This window comes from Armigeres subalbatus, chromosome 2 (genome assembly GCF_024139115.2).
Source record: "Armigeres subalbatus isolate Guangzhou_Male chromosome 2, GZ_Asu_2, whole genome shotgun sequence".
NCBI classification, from domain to species: domain Eukaryota; kingdom Metazoa; phylum Arthropoda; class Insecta; order Diptera; family Culicidae; genus Armigeres; species Armigeres subalbatus.
In genome coordinates this window covers 330,743,955-330,760,776 of record NC_085140.1, presented here as the reverse complement: position 1 = coordinate 330,760,776, position 16,822 = coordinate 330,743,955, and the positions used below count along the sequence as shown (strand labels likewise).

The following is a 16,822-nucleotide window of genomic DNA, read 5'->3' as shown; positions in this document are numbered from 1 at the left end:
GTTCCAATCATAAATTCCGGAACGAGACTGCAGCATACCGCTGCTGGAGGAGTAGTTCCCACCCCGTTGACTTCGTTGCTACCAGCTGTTGAGTCGTTTTTCGGCGGCGAACCAGTTCCAGTTTCTCAACCCTCTTCGACTATGGCGGCACAGGCGAATTTGCGACAATTGTACCCGCCGACGAGTGCATATGCAGTGGGGCAGGCAACGAGTTTTATGCGTGATTTCCAACCTGGAGGAGGAGCAAATCGTCCGGAATCATCGACGCCGGTCACAACAGCCAATTGGGTCGCTCCAATGACGGGACTTACCAGCTCCACCCAGTGTCTTCCGCCAACCATCAGCTCGGTGGGACAGCTTGAAAATCACCCGATGGGAAGAGTAAGTCAACCGTATCAGGTAACACATAGCTTAACCTTCCGCAACTCGCTTCAACTTTCATTACACGAGAACTCGCGTGTTGTAAAAAGTACAACAGGCCTAAAATCCATTATAATGAAGCCAATTCAAATGATATCAACTTTATTTTTTCGGGAAAATAATAATGGGGATATATTCTCTCATTGAGAACATTTCATAAGTCCAATGGATCTTCTGCTGGTCCTCCGGAAGATCCGGAACCAACGGAACACCGGTGAAAATAGTCCATCTTCACAATAAATAGCGCAATGTTTTTTTATAAAAATTCTAAAAATTCTAAAAACTCTGAAAAAAACTCCAAATCCATCTATAATCCCATGCGGCCTTATGAGTCAAAAAAAATGATTTAGAATTCTCCCACTGAGCGGCGCTAGAGTACATGAAAATACCAGTTTGGTTCGATATCTCGAGATCTATGGGATTTAGGAAATTTCCGACTTCTACAAAGTTGTTCAAGGATTGGAAACCAATAAGTTGAGAAATTGTTAAGTTCAGAATTCAGCCGTAAGGCGGCGCTAGTGTATATGAGTTATTAGTTGGGTTAGATATCTCTGGATCTGTGGGAATTAGAAGGTTGTCGTCTTCTACAAAGTTGTTCGAGGATTAGAATCCAATATGTTGAGAAGCTAATTAGTTTGAAATTCATCCGCAATGTGGCGCTACTGTATATGAGAGATCAGTTTGGTTTGATATCTCAGGATCTATTAGTTTTGGAAAATTGCCATTTTCTATAAAGTTGTTCAAGCATTGGAAACCCATATGTTGAGAATATGTTCAGTTCAGATTTGAGCCGTAAGGCGATGCTAGTATATATGAGAGATCAGTTTAGTTCGATATCTCGGGATCTGGATGTGGGATTTAGTAATTTGCCGTTTTCTACAACGTTGTTCGAGTACAGAGAACCAATGTTGGAAAAATGAATAATTTATAATTCATCCGCAAGGAGGCGTTACTGTATATGAGAGATCAGTTTTTCGATATCTCGGGATCTGTGGGATTTAGAAAGTTGCCGTCTTCTACAAAGTTGTTCGAGGATTGGAAATCAATAAGTGGAGAAGCTAATTAGTTTAGAAATCATCCGCAAGGTGGCGTTACTGTAGAGCGGGCTTGGTAGTCATATGTCTACTGCTTCTGCCTCATACGCAGGAGGTCGTGGGTTCAATCCCAGGTCCGTTCCATTATATGTTCTAGCAATCGACTTCCATACCGTTTCCATTACTTTTCCTATACCTTCAACTTGAGTATTCTAACAGTAATCTGCTAGAATTGGAAATGAACTATAGAGCTCGTTTCCTACATTCAATTAGAAATTACATCCGTTGCGTTCTCCTATCTATCACATTGGCAGCTCGTTAACCAAGACGGACCTCTGCCTCTCGTACCTAACCCAAAAATTCCAACAAATTCCGCATGAACTCGTGGCAAGTGCAAAGGTATATTCGGCTTGCAGTGGGCGAGTGATTGCGTCATCATTTCCTCTCCGTTCCCTACATAGACTTGCATTCTGACGTGGCAGGCGCCAGTATGACCTAACAAATAAGATCACCAGTACTTGTACATTGAAGATGTGTGCTAGTCCCAAGCAAACATCTGTTGGTTCCTTGTGCAAGAACAGCTGATCTGGTCATAATGGAGTAGCAACTACAAGCAGTCAATCCAGCTCAAGCTCATGCTCATCCGCAAGGTGGCGCTACTGTATATGAGAGATCAGTTTGGTTCGATATTTCGAGATCTATTAGTTTTGGAAATTTGCTATCTTCTATAAAGTTGTTTGAGCATTGGAAACCAATATGTTGAGAAACTGTTAAGTTCAGAATTAGGTTTACAAGGCGACGCTAGTGTATACGAGAGAACAGTTTAGTTCGATATTTCGGGATCTGTAATATTTATAAAATTGCCGTCTTCAACAAAATTGTTTGAGGACTGGAAACCAATATGTTGAAAAACAGAATAATTCAAAATTCATCCGCAAGGAGGTGCTACTGCATATGAGATATCAGTTCTTCGATATCTTGGGATCTAGGGGATTTAGAAAATTGCCGTTTTCTACAAAGTTGTTCGGGGATTGGAAACGAATATGTTGAAATATTGTGAAGTTTAAAATTCATCCGTAGAGTAGTGATAGTACATGAAAGACCACCAGTTTGATTATATAACCCCGGATCTGTGATATTAGAGAGTGGCCGTTTTCTTCACAACTGCTCGAGGATGAAAATCATTATTCTGAAAAACTGTTTAGTTTGGATTACATCCACTGGGTGGTGATATATGGAACAACCAGTTTTGTTAGATGTCGCAGGATATTTAAGAGTGCCGTCATTTACAGTTATTTTGGATTTGAAAACCAATGTCTTCAGAAAAGTGTGGCATATAACTACCGTTTCTGCCTCATACACAGGATACCTTGAGTTCGATCTCAGGCCCATTTCATTCGCCTACTTTGTATCTTTTTGTATACTTCTCATGTTACAATAATCGGTAGAACAGGAAATGGATTCCCGTAGCGTTTCCATTTCAATCCTGTACCTTCAACTTTACTAGTCTAACAGTAACTGTTAGTATTGAAAATGCAGGAAAAACTTATTTCTTACACCCAATTAGAATTCCGTATTTTGCGTTCCTATCACATCCCAACCAAGTTTTTTTAGCTGAAATAGCTTCTTTTTGGCCAAATAAGACCAATATATCTCGGATTTCTAATGTGGTTATTATCAACAATGGCTACTAATTAGGTATTATTATGATAGAATTCATTATTCATTTGTTTGCGTAGTACATATATTTTTGGGCTATTAGTATACCTTTGGCGAAGGTGGACAACTCTATACAATATTTAATGGTAAAGAGCATTGATCAACTTCCTGGTCATTATCAGAAATGGTTTAGAAGAAAATCGTTGGTCTAGGACAAAACTGTACAAAACGACCATTCACGGACGTTCCAGATTTGCGGAAATGCCGCCTGATAGCTACCTGTGGCCGTAGCAAAGTATGAACTGTGAATTAACACTAAGACCACCATCACCACCATCTAGGACGAACCATCCAAAATGACCATTTTATGGGTTTTCCGAATTATTCGGAAGGCCGCCTGGTGGCCACGTGCAGTCATAGCTGATTAAGACTTTGAAATATCTCCAAGACCGTCAGAGAAGGTTTAGAAAAAAATGCGCTGCTCTAGGAAAAATTTTCCAAATTCATCATTTCTACGGTCGTTCCGGATTATCCCGAAGGCCATCTGGTGGTCACATGCGGTCATAGCAGAGTAATGACTGAGAATTTCATCCAAAATCACCGTCAGAAATGGTTTAGAAAAATGGCGCTGCTCTAGGGCGAACTTCACAAAATGACCATCTTTACGGACGTTCCGGGTTTTCCGGTAGGCGTGGCCAGCTACGGTCATAGGTGAGTGAGAACTACAAATTAACTTCAAGGTTATCATCAGGAATGATATAGAAAAAATCGCGTTACTTTAGGATGGATTGTTAAAGAAATAAATAAATAATGTATTACTGGTCACTTTTCCCAGTGCACCTGAGCCTTTTATTTAGCTATATTCACCCGAGCCTTCTATCGAATCACTTTTATTATCTTTTCAATTGATGAAGAACTAATTTTTTAAAGAATACATGGTGGTTTGGTGCAAATTGGTCAACTGACTAAAAAGTTATCTCATTTTTACTCAATGTGTTGTACTTTTTACAACGGTGCGAGTCCCGGAAGGTTAAGCAGTTTTGCTCCAATATACCAGGTAGCTTTTTTGCAGTATGCAAACTGTAGCGTAGGGTCAGGTTATCCCCAAGCAAATACAATAAATACACAATCCGTCTACGCTCCCTTCCCTCCTTCAATATACCTCCCTCAATCCAACCCACACATTTTGCAGGCACCGCTCGGTGCTCAAACAATGTTATCCGCACATATCGACAACCGTGCTCCTACGTCTCGTCAACTGGCGGCGAGACATGTTATGCCAAAAGAACTGCCGTTGTTCAGTGGCAGCCCGGAAGAGTGGCCAATGTTTTACAGTGCCTTTAATACTTCCACGGAGGCGTGCGGTTTTAGTAACGTGGAAAATCTCGGTCGTCTACAACGGTGCTTGAAGGGCGGTGCGCTCGAAGCAGTTCGCAGTCGTCTACTATTACCTGCATCAGTACCACAAGTGATGCAAACGCTGCAACTGCTGTACGGGCGTCCGGAGCAAATAATCTACGCGCTGCTCCAGAAAGTTCGAGAAGTTCCAGCACCGAAAGCAGATAATCTGTCTACAGTAGTGGCCTTCGGGATGGCGGTACAGAATTTCTGTGATCATCTGGAGGCGGCAGGTCAAGTGGACAAACTTCCCGCGAATCTGAAGCTAGACTGGGTGACTTTCAAGCGGCAGTTTCCTGTGGTCGACCTCCGTATATTCAGCCGATATATGGCGAACTTGGTTTCGTCAGCTGCCGAAGTCACGCTTTCGTTCGATCTAAAGGGAACACGACCGAAGAAGGAAGACAAGCAGAAAGGATTCGTCAATGCCCACGCTACTCCATCTGGTGCAGCGGTTCCGGACAAAACCAAGGTGGAATCTACGAAACCAGCATCGCCAATAAGCTGCTTAGTCTGCGGAAATTCGGATCATCGCGTGAAGGAGTGTGACGTGTTCAGGAAGATGGATAGGGATGATCGCTGGAAAGCTGTTCACGGCAACTATCTGTGTCGGATCTGTCTCGGTAAACATGGCAGAAAACCCTGCCGGTCTTCGGCACGCTGCGACGTGCAAGGGTGTCAAATGCGTCATCATCCGCTTCTACATGACGATTCCGGACGTTCATCGATCCCTACCAAATCACCACCGCAAAAAGGCGCCGGGGTGCATCGAGGAAATCCAACTGAAGGAGTGAATGCGCACCATTCCAATAGTTCCACAATGTTTCGCATGTTGCCGGTACGACTCTTCAGTAACGGACGGAGTATCGAAACGCTAGCTTTCATCGACGAAGGCTCATCGGTCACGCTGCTGGAGAAGGGAATAGCTGACGCACTGGAGGTCGAAGGGAAGGAAATGCGTCTATGCCTGACGTGGACGAACAACATCAGCCGTGAAGAAGAATATTCCCGTCAAGTGGAGGTGGAGATTTCGGGCATTGGAGGGGGCAAACGGTATCCGCTGGACGACGTCAGAACTGTTGAATCCCTGGCCTTGCCGGTGCAGACGCTACGCTACAAGGAGCTTTCTGATCGTTTTGTACACCTGCGTAAGCTGCCGATTGTGGATTTCGAAGCTAAAGCTCCGGGAATACTTATCGGAGCGAAGAATACTCGACTCACCGCCACCCAACAAATCCGGGAAGGTCGTGTGGGCGAACCGATAGCAGCGAAAACCCGTCTCGGATGGGCAATATATGGATCGATGCCGAACGGGATCAACTACGCCAGCTGTAACTTGCACGTTTGCGGTTGCGCATCCGACGACAGTCTACACGAGCTTGTAAAACAATATTTCACGGCTGAGAACGTAGGCGTTTCAGTGGATAGGTGTCCCGAATCGGATGAAGACCAGCGAGCGAGGGCCATACTCGAGAGGACGACAAGGAGAGTCGAAGGTGGATTCGAGACTGGGCTTTTATGGCGCTACGATAACGTAGAATTCCCGGATAGTTATGCCATGGCCGTCCGACGGCTACGGTGTTTGGAGAAACGTTTCAAAGCAAATCCTGCGATATTCGAGAAAGTCCAACGCCAAATAGTCCAGTACCAGCAGAAGGGATACATCCACGAAGCTTCGAAGCAAGAATTGACAGCAGTGGACCCGGGAAAGCGATGGTACCTTCCGATTGGCATAGTGCAGAACCCCAAAAAGCCGAACAAGATCAGAATCGTGTGGGACGCAGCAGCGACAGTTGACGGCATCTCCCTGAACAGTATGCTGCTTAAGGGACCGGATCTAGTGCAACCACTACCAGATGTACTCTGGGGATTCCGGGAGCGGAAGATTGCCGTGGTGGGAGATATCATGGAAATGTTCCACCAGCTGAAAATGCGACGCGAGGACCGATACAGTCAACTGTTCCTCTGGCCCGGTGAAAATGCTGCCTCTCTGAAGACCTTCGTTATCGACGTAGCAACCTTTGGTTCGACGAGCTCTCCGTGCTCGGCGCAATACGTAAAAAACCTTAATGCGGCCGAACACGCGGAGGAATATCCGAGAGCAGCAGAGGCGATCGAGCGCCGACACTACGTTGACGACTATCTGCAAAGTTTCGACAGCGAGGAAGAGGCGTGCCAGGTGGTTGAAGAAGTCAAGCTGGTGCATCGGCGTGGTGGATTTACGATCCGCAACTGGCTGTCCAATTCTGTGGCAGTTCTCCGACGGGTCGGGGAAGTCAGTGCTGGTACAGTGAAGATCGTCGACAATGGCGGTTCCCAAATAGAACGCGTACTGGGCATGCAGTGGATGGCGAGCGAGGATGTTTTCGTTTTCTCCAACGAAGTCGACGTGGCGGCAGTCACTCCCACCAAGCGGGGCATCTTGCGCTGCGTAATGAGTCAGTTCGATCCACTGGGGCTCCTCTCACACTTCCTCATTCACGGACGTGTTATCATCCAGGATATTTGGCGCACGAAAGCTGGATGGGACGATACGGTCGACGATTCGATTCTGGAGCGTTGGCAGCTTTGGGCAACCAAGTTCAAGCAACTGAGAGCAATACAGATACCTCGTGCCTATTTCCCGAGCGCAACAGCAACAGACATCGAAGACTTGCAGCTGCATATCTTCGTCGACGGCAGCGAGACTGCTTACGCTTGCGTCGCCTACTTCAGGCCGTGATCCAAGGAAACTTCCACTGTGCGCTCGTCGGAGGAAAGACGAAAGTGGCACCACTGAAAGCACTCTCCATTCCCAGATTGGAGCTGCAAGCGGCGCTCATAGGCTGTAGGCTGATGAAAACTCTATGCAATAGTCACAGTCTGCCAATTTCGCGACGAGTATTTTGGACCGACTCGAAAACCGTCCTTTCTTGGATCAATTCCGATCATCGACGCTACCGGCAATTCGTCGCCTGTCGAATAGGCGAGATACTATCTAAATCGAACGCTCAAGAGTGGCGATACGTTCCGTCAAAGATAAATGTGGCAGATGATGGAACAAAGTGGGGAAGTGGTCCTAATCTGCAATCTGACAGTCGTTGGTTCAAGGGGCCGGAGTTCCTGTGGAAGGCAGAAGTGTTTTGGCCACATCAAGTCGAACCAGAGCAAGTCGAAGAGGAAATCAGACAGTGCAACGTCCACCTAGTTGCGGAGCGGAGCGAAGTTATCGATTGGCACCGCTTCTCCAAGTTCGAAAGACTTAGGCGAACAGTCGCCTATGCTCACCGCTTCGTGGACAACTGTCGACGGAAGATTTTAAAGCAGCCACTACAGTCATCGCATGTCAATCAGGAGGAATTCATTAAGGCTGAGAATACACTCTGGCGACTGGCTCAGCAAGCTGAGTTTCCGGAGGAAATGTTCCAGTTACAGCAGGCGAAAGAAAGGCGAAAACGAAACTGGATAAAACTAGTCGCATCTACAAATTGTCGCCGTTTATCGACGAAGCCGGCGTCGCTAGGATGGACACACGCATCGCGGAGGCAGTCTTCGTATCGTACGACACCAAATTCCCAATCATTCTTCCGAAAGGTCATCGTTTAACCATCCTGGTCATCGAGTGGTACCACCGTTACTACCTGCACGCAAACAACGAAACCGTAATCAATGAAGTCCGCCAGCGATTCCACATCCCCTGTCTTCGGACGCTGGTGCGGAATCTCTCAAAAAAGTGTATGCAGTGCAGAGTAATGAAAGCGAAACCGACGTATCCGAGAGAAGCACCCCTTCCTGAGGCGAGACTCAGTCCGCATATTCGGCCGTTTAGCTTCGTCGGCCTGGACTACTTCGGACCCATCTTAGTCAAGGTTGGACGATCTTTGGTCAAGCGATGGGTAGCGCTATTTACCTGCCTTACCATCAGGGCCGTCCATCTAGAGGTGGTCCACTCGTTATCCACCGAGGCGTGTAAGATGGCTATTCGACGATTCGTAGTGCGTCGGGGAGCCCCCTTGGAAATCCGAAGCGACAACGGTACCAACTTCATTGGCGCCAACCGAGAGTTACAGCAGCAGATTAAGGAGATGAATCAACAACTGTCCGAGGTTTTCACCAACGCAGTTACCAAGTGGGTGTTTAATCCACCATCCGCTCCCCACATGGGCGGATCATGGGAGAGGCTCGTCAGGTCAATTAAAACAGCATTCTCTACACTGACAACCAACCGAAATCCAGATGACGAGACTCTTCTCACATTAATGACCGAGGCAGAAGGGATAGTAAATTCTAGACCATTGACGTACGTGGCACTCGAAGCGGAGACACAGGAAGCACTCACGCCAAACCATTTCTTGCTCCTGAGCTCGCAAGGCGTCACCCAACCTCCGATCCTGATTCCGGAACGCCCGGAGTCCCTACGGACCAACTGGCGACTGGCAACAAATTTGGTGAATCAATTCTGGAGTCGTTGGATTCAGGAGTACCTCCCGATCATCGCGAGCCGAACCAAGTGGTACGAAGAGGCGAAGGAACCGAAGGTGGGAGACCTAGCTGTCATCGTCGATGCATCGGTGCGGAACGGATGGCTGCGCGGACGGATTATTTCCGTCATCAAGGGACGTGATGGGCGAATCAGACAGGTGCTGGTGAAGACGTCTGGAGGCGTGCTACGGCGACCTGTGACCAAGGTTGCTGTTTTAGACATTGTGGTCGTAGACAACGATCTAGTGGAGAGTAACGCAGTACCACCAAAAGCGCTGGACGTGCATTACGGGTCGGGGGATGTTGGGGGCGCCCCTACGTCACTGCTACTCGATAGCGCGCAACCCTGCGCCGCGTCATCAATATCGGCTGTCAAACGTTGACATCCGTTGTGTCATAATCCTGCAAATCATTCGTTCCTCAAAACCATTATTTTTGTGAAGTCAAAAAAGGTAGAGCTGAATTACAAATTATTGAACTAGTGATCGTTTGATTCCCGAAATATCATCCAGTTAACACTAGGAAGACCAAATGTAAGAATAAATTCTCGTATATAAACAAATGTTATCCTAATGTATTTATTATTTAATAAATCTAGCTTTGAGCTCGCTAACCTAAAAACACGCGTGCTACAAGAGGGTCCGAAAACGTTTCCGTTCCAACACTTAACTTCCCTCAAGGTGGGGGCTGGTTGGCTTCCATCGACCGCTGAACTGAAGTAGTCATCTTCTCCGCTGCCTTGACTTTCACTGCCTGTACCCTCAGCGCCATTTAAACGTTCCTCGTAGTGCTGCTTCTACGTTTCAAGATGCTCCCATCCTTATCCCTGCACATTTCGGCTCGCAGCACGAAGCCTTTGAGGGGATGCGTTGAGCTTCTGATAGAACGCAAGTGTTTCTTGAGAACGACACAGCTGTTCCATCTCCTCGCACTCCGCTTCTTCCATGCAGCGATTCAGTCTATAACGTTCCACGTTCTGCTGGGTACGCGCTGCGTCCTTCTCCTCCAGAATCTGTCTGCACTCTTCGTCGATCTAATCGTTCCGTCGACTTCGTCCCACATATCCGACGTTGTTTTCGGCTGGGTCGTTAATGGCTGCTTTAACTGCATTCCAGCTGCATCGAGCTCACCCTCTTCTGGCAACGCTGTCTTGAGATGCTGCGCGTATGCAGTGACGACATCAGGTTGCTTCAGTCGCTCTAGGTCGTACCGCGGTGGTCGTCGGTACCGAACATTGTTGATGAGGTTTGTTTTGATGTCGATAATGTCGGAGAAGTGCCGTCCATCAATCAGAACGTGATCGATTTGTGATTCTGTCTGCAGTGGTGATCTCCAGGTGTACCGATACGGGAGGCTGTGTTGGAAGTAGGTGCTGCGAATGGCCATATTCTTGGAGGCGGCGAAATCAATTAGTTTAGACCGTTTTCGTCCGTCATCCGGTGAGCGCTGAACTTTCCAATAGTCAGTCTAAGCTCCTCCTCTTGGCCAACCTGAGCGTTCTAATCTCCTATGATGATTTTGACGTCGTGGCTTACCCAAGTAACACAAAGCATTTCAATATTGCACATATATCAATCACAAATCGGCATGCTAATTGCTAATTGCATTAGATCAGTTTTAACGATGTGAAGTTGCATTTATTTATCAACTGTCAGACAACAATACTCTAAATCAGCATTACAAATGCAGCGATGCATCACTGATGATTCATTTCAACATGATTCATTTCAACTAGAAATACTAGAATAAGAGATCGGCGAAGACGCCATCTTGTTTCCAATCGAACCGTCAAAAGCGGTTCCATTTCGACTTGTTTACTTTTTGCATCCATAAGAAGCAAGCAAAAAGTTCAAGTGCTGCCAGTATCATTTTCACGATTTCATGCATTTTCATACGTTGCCATTTCGACAGTTTTTCACTCCGCCGGTCTCTGGTTATAGGGTTGCTAATTTCAACCAGGCATTGCCATATCATCTGAGCACAGGATATCATCTTTGCTTGTGCAAAGATATTATCCCTAATCAAAGAGCACTCTGGAAAGATATTATCATTTGAGCATTTGATGATGATCCTGATAGCCAGCGTGGTTCGGGGTTTGTTCACGTTGCGAGGGCGTTGCTACAACAAAAGTATTGAAACAACTTTTCTCCATGGCGAACATTGCCCTTTGTTTACTGAGCAGATAGATAACTAAGATCGATATCCCATTTCCCCAAAACTAACATTAGTGTATAATAATCATGAAAAATTGTATTCCGGCTCCGTAACGCTTCACGGCAAATGAGCCTTCCAAATAAATGATAGTTAAAAAAAAAATCGATATCCCAGCATATCATCAGTATCTTTGCTCAGAAGATCGAATGATGGGATAAATTGCAATGCCTGATTTCAACAAAAACACATGGGCTGTGTTTTTTACAAGCATATATACACAGACAAACAGACGTAACAGCTTGAACATTTTTCTGAAAAATCTATCGCTCAACTCCTCTACCACCATCTTGCGAGCATGTTACACGAAACAATGTTTCGTATGACATTGTCACCAGAAGGCGCTAGAGTGAAATGCCAAACTCGAAGGATTCCGACGCTAGCGCCTCTAGTTGTAAAACGCTCAATCAATCAAATTCAAATTGCTCGTTAAAGTCATGGTCGATGGTATTTTCTATAGTGTTACGTCTGTTTGTCTGTGATATATAGCTTCATGGTTACTTGGGTAGGCAGCTGTCGTACTCACGTTCCAGCTGCGCGTAGAATGCGTTCTGATAATCATCAGTGCTTCCGGAGTGTGGGCTATGGACGTTGATTATGCTGGAGTTGAAAAACCTGCCTTTGATCCTCAACCTGCACATTCTTTCATTGATCGGCCACCACTCGATCACACGCCTTTGCAGATCGCCCTATGAAAGCTGTTCCCAGCTCTTGTGTGTTGCCGCAGCTCTGGTAGATGGTACATGCAGAAAAATATTGCAGTCGGAACTACCATTCCAAGGGTTATTTTAAGAATATGCACCGACGATTTTCAGCAGATAACAAACCCGTTTGATTTTACCATGCGCGCAGTAAAAATCAACTGTGGCCCATGCGGAATGTTGTTACATGAACTGAAACAGTGGTGAATTTCTCTGAAACCATGGTACAATTTACTGTAATTTAATGGTAGTTTTAAAAACAGAGCGTAGTCTACAAGTTGGTTTTCAAACACAACGTTTTTCGCGTTACGTAATATTTGAACAGACCCTTATCCGGCGTGCTCACTGCTGAAAAAATCACAAAAATGAGAATTGAAACAATTTTTTGACCACCAATTGGGTTGTTTAGCTCAGAAAAATATCGAGTTTTTTTTGCAGTTTAACATAAAGAGCATGCTTTTCTGATCTCCGACATATTTTTATTTTGTTTGTAAACCTTTTATTTCCTTTTTTATACAGCAAACAATAAGCCATTTCAATCGATAGAATGACAACATTCATAGAAGGGGGCAAGGGGTCTGAAAATCGATTACTAATTATTGGGGCGATTATTCAACATGCCATTTTCGTTGAGTGAAAGCTGTTGAGTATTCCTTTTAGCTGTGTAGGTTTTCTTTTAACCTGCGCTTAATGGGGGAACGTTCATTCATTTATTTAGTTTACATCTAAACAGATAACACTGAATCAACAATTTGACGCCACAATACACGGTTCGAGGCCGCATCTCTCCATCCTCGGATACGCCCCACGCTCGCCAAGTCGTTTTGCACCTGGTCTGCCCATCTCGCTCGCTGCGCTCCACGTCGTCTCGTACCTGCCGGATCAGAAACGAACACCATTTTTGCAGGGTTGCTGTCCGGCATTCTTGCAACATGTCTTGCCCATCGTACCCTTCCGGCTTTAGCTACCTTCTGGATACTGGGTTCGCCGTAGAGTTGGGCGAGCTCATGGTTCATTCTTCGCCGCCACACACCGTCTTCTTGCACACCGCCAAAGATGGTCCTAAGCACCCGTCTCTCGAATACTCCGAGTGCTTGCAAGTCCTCCTCGAGCATTGTCCATGTTTCATGTCCGTAGAGGACAACCGGTCTTATTAGCGTCTTGTACATGACACATTTGGTGCGGTGGCGAATCTTTTCCGAGCGCAGTTTCTTCTGGAGCCCGTAGTAGGCCCGACTTCCACAGATGATGTGCCTTCGTATTTCACGACTAACGTTGTTGACAGCCGTTAGCAAGGATCCGAGGTAGACGAATTCCTCGACCACCTCGAAGGTATCCCCGTCTATCGTAACACTACCTCCCAGACGGGCCCTGTCGCGCTCGGTTCCGCCCACAAGCATGTACTTTGTCTTTGACGCATTCACCACCAGTCCAACTTTTGTTGCTTCACGTTTCAGGCGGGTGTACAGTTCTGCCACCTTTGCAAATGTTCGGCCGACAATGTCCATGTCATCCGCGAAGCAAATAAATTGACTGGATCTGTTGAAAATCGTACCCCGGCTGTCACACCCGGCTCTCCGCATGACACCTTCTAGCACAATGTTGAACAACAGGCACGAAAGTCCATCACCTTGCCTTAGTCCTCGAAAGTGCGATTCGAACGAACTGGAGTGTTCGCCCGAAATCTTCACACAGTTTGCACACCATCCACCGTTGCTTTGATCAGTCTGGTAAGCTTCCCAGCTTTCTCGTCCATAATTTTCCATAGCTCTACGCGGTCTATACTGTCGTATGCCGCCTTGAAATCAACGAACAGATGGTGCGTTGGGACCTGGTATTCACGGCATTTTTGAAGGATTTGCCGTACAGTAAAGATCTGGTCAGTTGTCGAGCGGCCGTCAACGAAGCCGGCTTGATAACTTCCCACGAACTCGAACTGGGATATCACTTTGTAGGCGGCATTAAGGATGGTGATCGCTCGAAAGTTCTCACACTCCAGTTTGTCGCCTTTCTTGTAGATGGGGCATATAACCCCTTCCTTCCACTCCTCCGGTAGCTGTTCAGTTTCCCAGATTCTGACTACAAGTCTGTGCAGGCATGTGGCTAGATTTTTCCGGGCCCATCTTGATGAGCTCAGCTCCGATACCATCCTTACCAGCTGCTTTATTGGTCTTCAGCTGTTGGATGACATCCTTAACTTCCTTCAAGGTGGGGGCTGGTTGGCTTCCATCGTCCGCTGAACTGACGTAGTCATCTCCTCCGCTGCCTCGACTTTCACTACCTGTACTCTCAGCGCCATTCAAATGCTCTTCGTAGTGCTGCTTCCACCTTTCGATCACCATACGTTCGTCCGTCAAGATGCTCCCATCCTTATCCCCGCACATTTCGGCTCGCGGCACGAAGCCTTTGCGGTATGCGTTGAGCTTCTGATAGAATTTTCGTGTTTCTTGAGAACGGCACAGCTGTTTCATCTCCTCGCACTCCGGTTCTTCCAGGCAGCGTTTCTTCTCCTGAAAACGGCTGGTCTGCTGTCTCCGCTTCCGTCTATCCGACCGCCCGCGCTGCGTCCTTCTCCTCCAGAATCTGTCTGCACTCTTCGTCGAACCAATCGTTCCGTACTTCGTCCCTTATACCCGACGTTGTTCTCCGCTGCGTCGTTAATGGCTGCTTTGGCTGTATTTCAGCAGTCCTCAAGAGAGGCCCCATCGAGCTCACCCTCTTCCGGCAACGCTGCCTCGAAATTGTGCGCGTATGCAGTGGCGACATCAGGTTGCTTCAGTCGCTCTAGGCCGTACCGCGGCGGTCATCGGTACCGAACATTGTTGATGAAGGATAGTTGATAGCGATGTTAGCGCCACGATATGTCCTGTCGTCGATAATGTCGGATAAGTGCCGTCCATCAATCAGAACGTGGTCGATTTGTGATTCTGTCTGCAGTGGTGATCTCCAGGTGTACCGATACGGAAGGCTGTGTTGGAAGTAGATGCAGCGAATGGCCATATTCTTGGAGGCGGCGAAATCAATTAGTCGTAGGCCGTTTTCGTTTGAGCGCTGAACTTTCCAATAGTCTTAAGAATTAAGTCTTTAAGAATTTTTTTTAACTCTTTAAGGGTCATCGTTAATCCTTCAACTTCAAGGGGTATCGATGTTTTTACATTAAATCTGTAGGAAAAACTGAGCCTAACTCCAATTTTTCAGAATTTTTGGAGCCCCGGAACTATTTTTTATTTGCATTTTAAATTTATATGGGACTAAAAATTTGTTCTTATGTTGCATGGGCGAACTGTCATTCTATGAATGTTAGTGTCATTCTATCGATTGAAATGGCATATTGTTTGCTGTATAAAAATGTAAATAAAAGGTTTACAAACAAAATAAAAATATGTTGGAGATCAGAAAAGCATGCTCTTTATGTTAAACTATAAAAAACCTCATATTTTTCTTCGCTAAACAACCCAGCTGAAAGCCGAAAATAGTGACCGATACGGAAACGAGTGACGATATTTATTTACTAAAATGACAGCGCTGCGCGGGTGATTAAAATGCTCGCGACCGATAATGATGCTCTTAGAGCAAGATTAGGGTCTGTTCACAAATTACGTAACGCAAAAATCAAATTTTTTGACCCCCTCCCTCCCCCTCGTAACAAAAAGTAACATTTTAGGTACCCCCCCCCTCCTCCATGTAACGCGTAACTGTGAAAATTATAAAGGAAGATTATTTTCCCTTCTCTGAAGCATTTGGGTTTTAGTATTTTTTTAACACTGTTAGAATAGGGACGGCACAAGATCAAAAATCAAGGATATCAAGAATGCAGCTAACAGAAAAGATAATATAATTTGTGATCATAACCATTCACATAGTTTTGCGGAACTGTGGTGTCGAGAAATACAATATTCGCTTGGTATTTTTATGCATATCAGTCCCGCTATGTCAGCATGCTTGATTTCGATAATGACTAATATACGATAACGATAAACAGCAATTATTTCAATCAGTGATTCAAATAACATTCAAATAAATTTTTATTCGCGTTATGCGTAACATTTGGTAGTACCCACCCCCTCCCCCACCTTTTAGTGTAACAAAGTATAACGCAAGTTGGACCTCCCCCCTCCCCCCAGAAGCGTTACGTAATTTGTGAACAGACCCTTACCGGTGGTGAGTTTAAGCCGTTTGGCAGCGTAGTATACGTAGCGTAGCGTAACGTAAATTTAGAACGAAATCCAGCAGTTTCGTTTCCTCAGTCGTGTGCGAGGTCGTGTACATTATCCGGAAAACGAATTTTATGAAAAGATATCCTTACGATGACGTTGAAAAATAATAATTCAATACAAATCAGACTTAAAATTTGTTTGTTTGCTTTTGTGAATTTGTTTGTTTTTTTCGTTGAACTTGCATGAAGTTCGCATTCTATGATTGCAAAGAAAAGTAGTCATTCCGTTGGCGAACCTTGAGCTGATTACACGCACGGCATTAGCGTTCTTGATTTTCGGTTACGACAACCTATACCTAAACCGTCTAAGACGAATTAAGTACTGTCCATTTAATTCCACCAGTTAATTTTCGTTATCTTTGCAGATACGTATTTCGACCACAACTGTGTGGTCGTCTTCAGTGTCTTGTACTTGACTCGACTTGACTTGACTTGAAGTCGAGTCAAGTACAAGACACTGAAGACGACCACACAGTTGTGGTCGAAATACGTATCTGCAAAGATAACGAAAATTAACTGGTGGAATTAAATGGACAGTACTTAATTCGTCTTAGACGGTTTAATACATTCCACTAAACGAGCTTAATATATTTTTCTGAACCTATACCTGTTTCATCCATAGTAAACCGCGTAACATATTCACAGTTAAATTTACTATGTGCAACATCACCAGCACGTAGTAGAATTGACAATAACATAGTATAATCCAGAGTCTATTATAT

General features: G+C 45.5%; 2 protein-coding genes across 2 annotated transcripts; both read left to right on the top strand.

The window, feature by feature from the left end:
- Positions 1-141: 141 nt before the first annotated feature.
- On the top strand, positions 142-7,233 carry LOC134209970 (uncharacterized). Its single transcript, XM_062685988.1, has 2 exons — positions 142-381; positions 4,306-7,233. Exons 1-2 carry the CDS (start codon positions 142-144, stop codon positions 7,231-7,233), a joined length of 3,168 nt encoding a protein of 1,055 aa, XP_062541972.1.
- Positions 7,234-8,014: 781 nt separating this feature from the next.
- On the top strand, positions 8,015-9,355 carry LOC134209969 (uncharacterized). The gene has a single exon (XM_062685987.1). It carries the CDS (start codon positions 8,015-8,017, stop codon positions 9,353-9,355), a length of 1,341 nt encoding a protein of 446 aa, XP_062541971.1.
- The last annotated feature ends 7,467 nt before the right edge of the window (positions 9,356-16,822 follow it).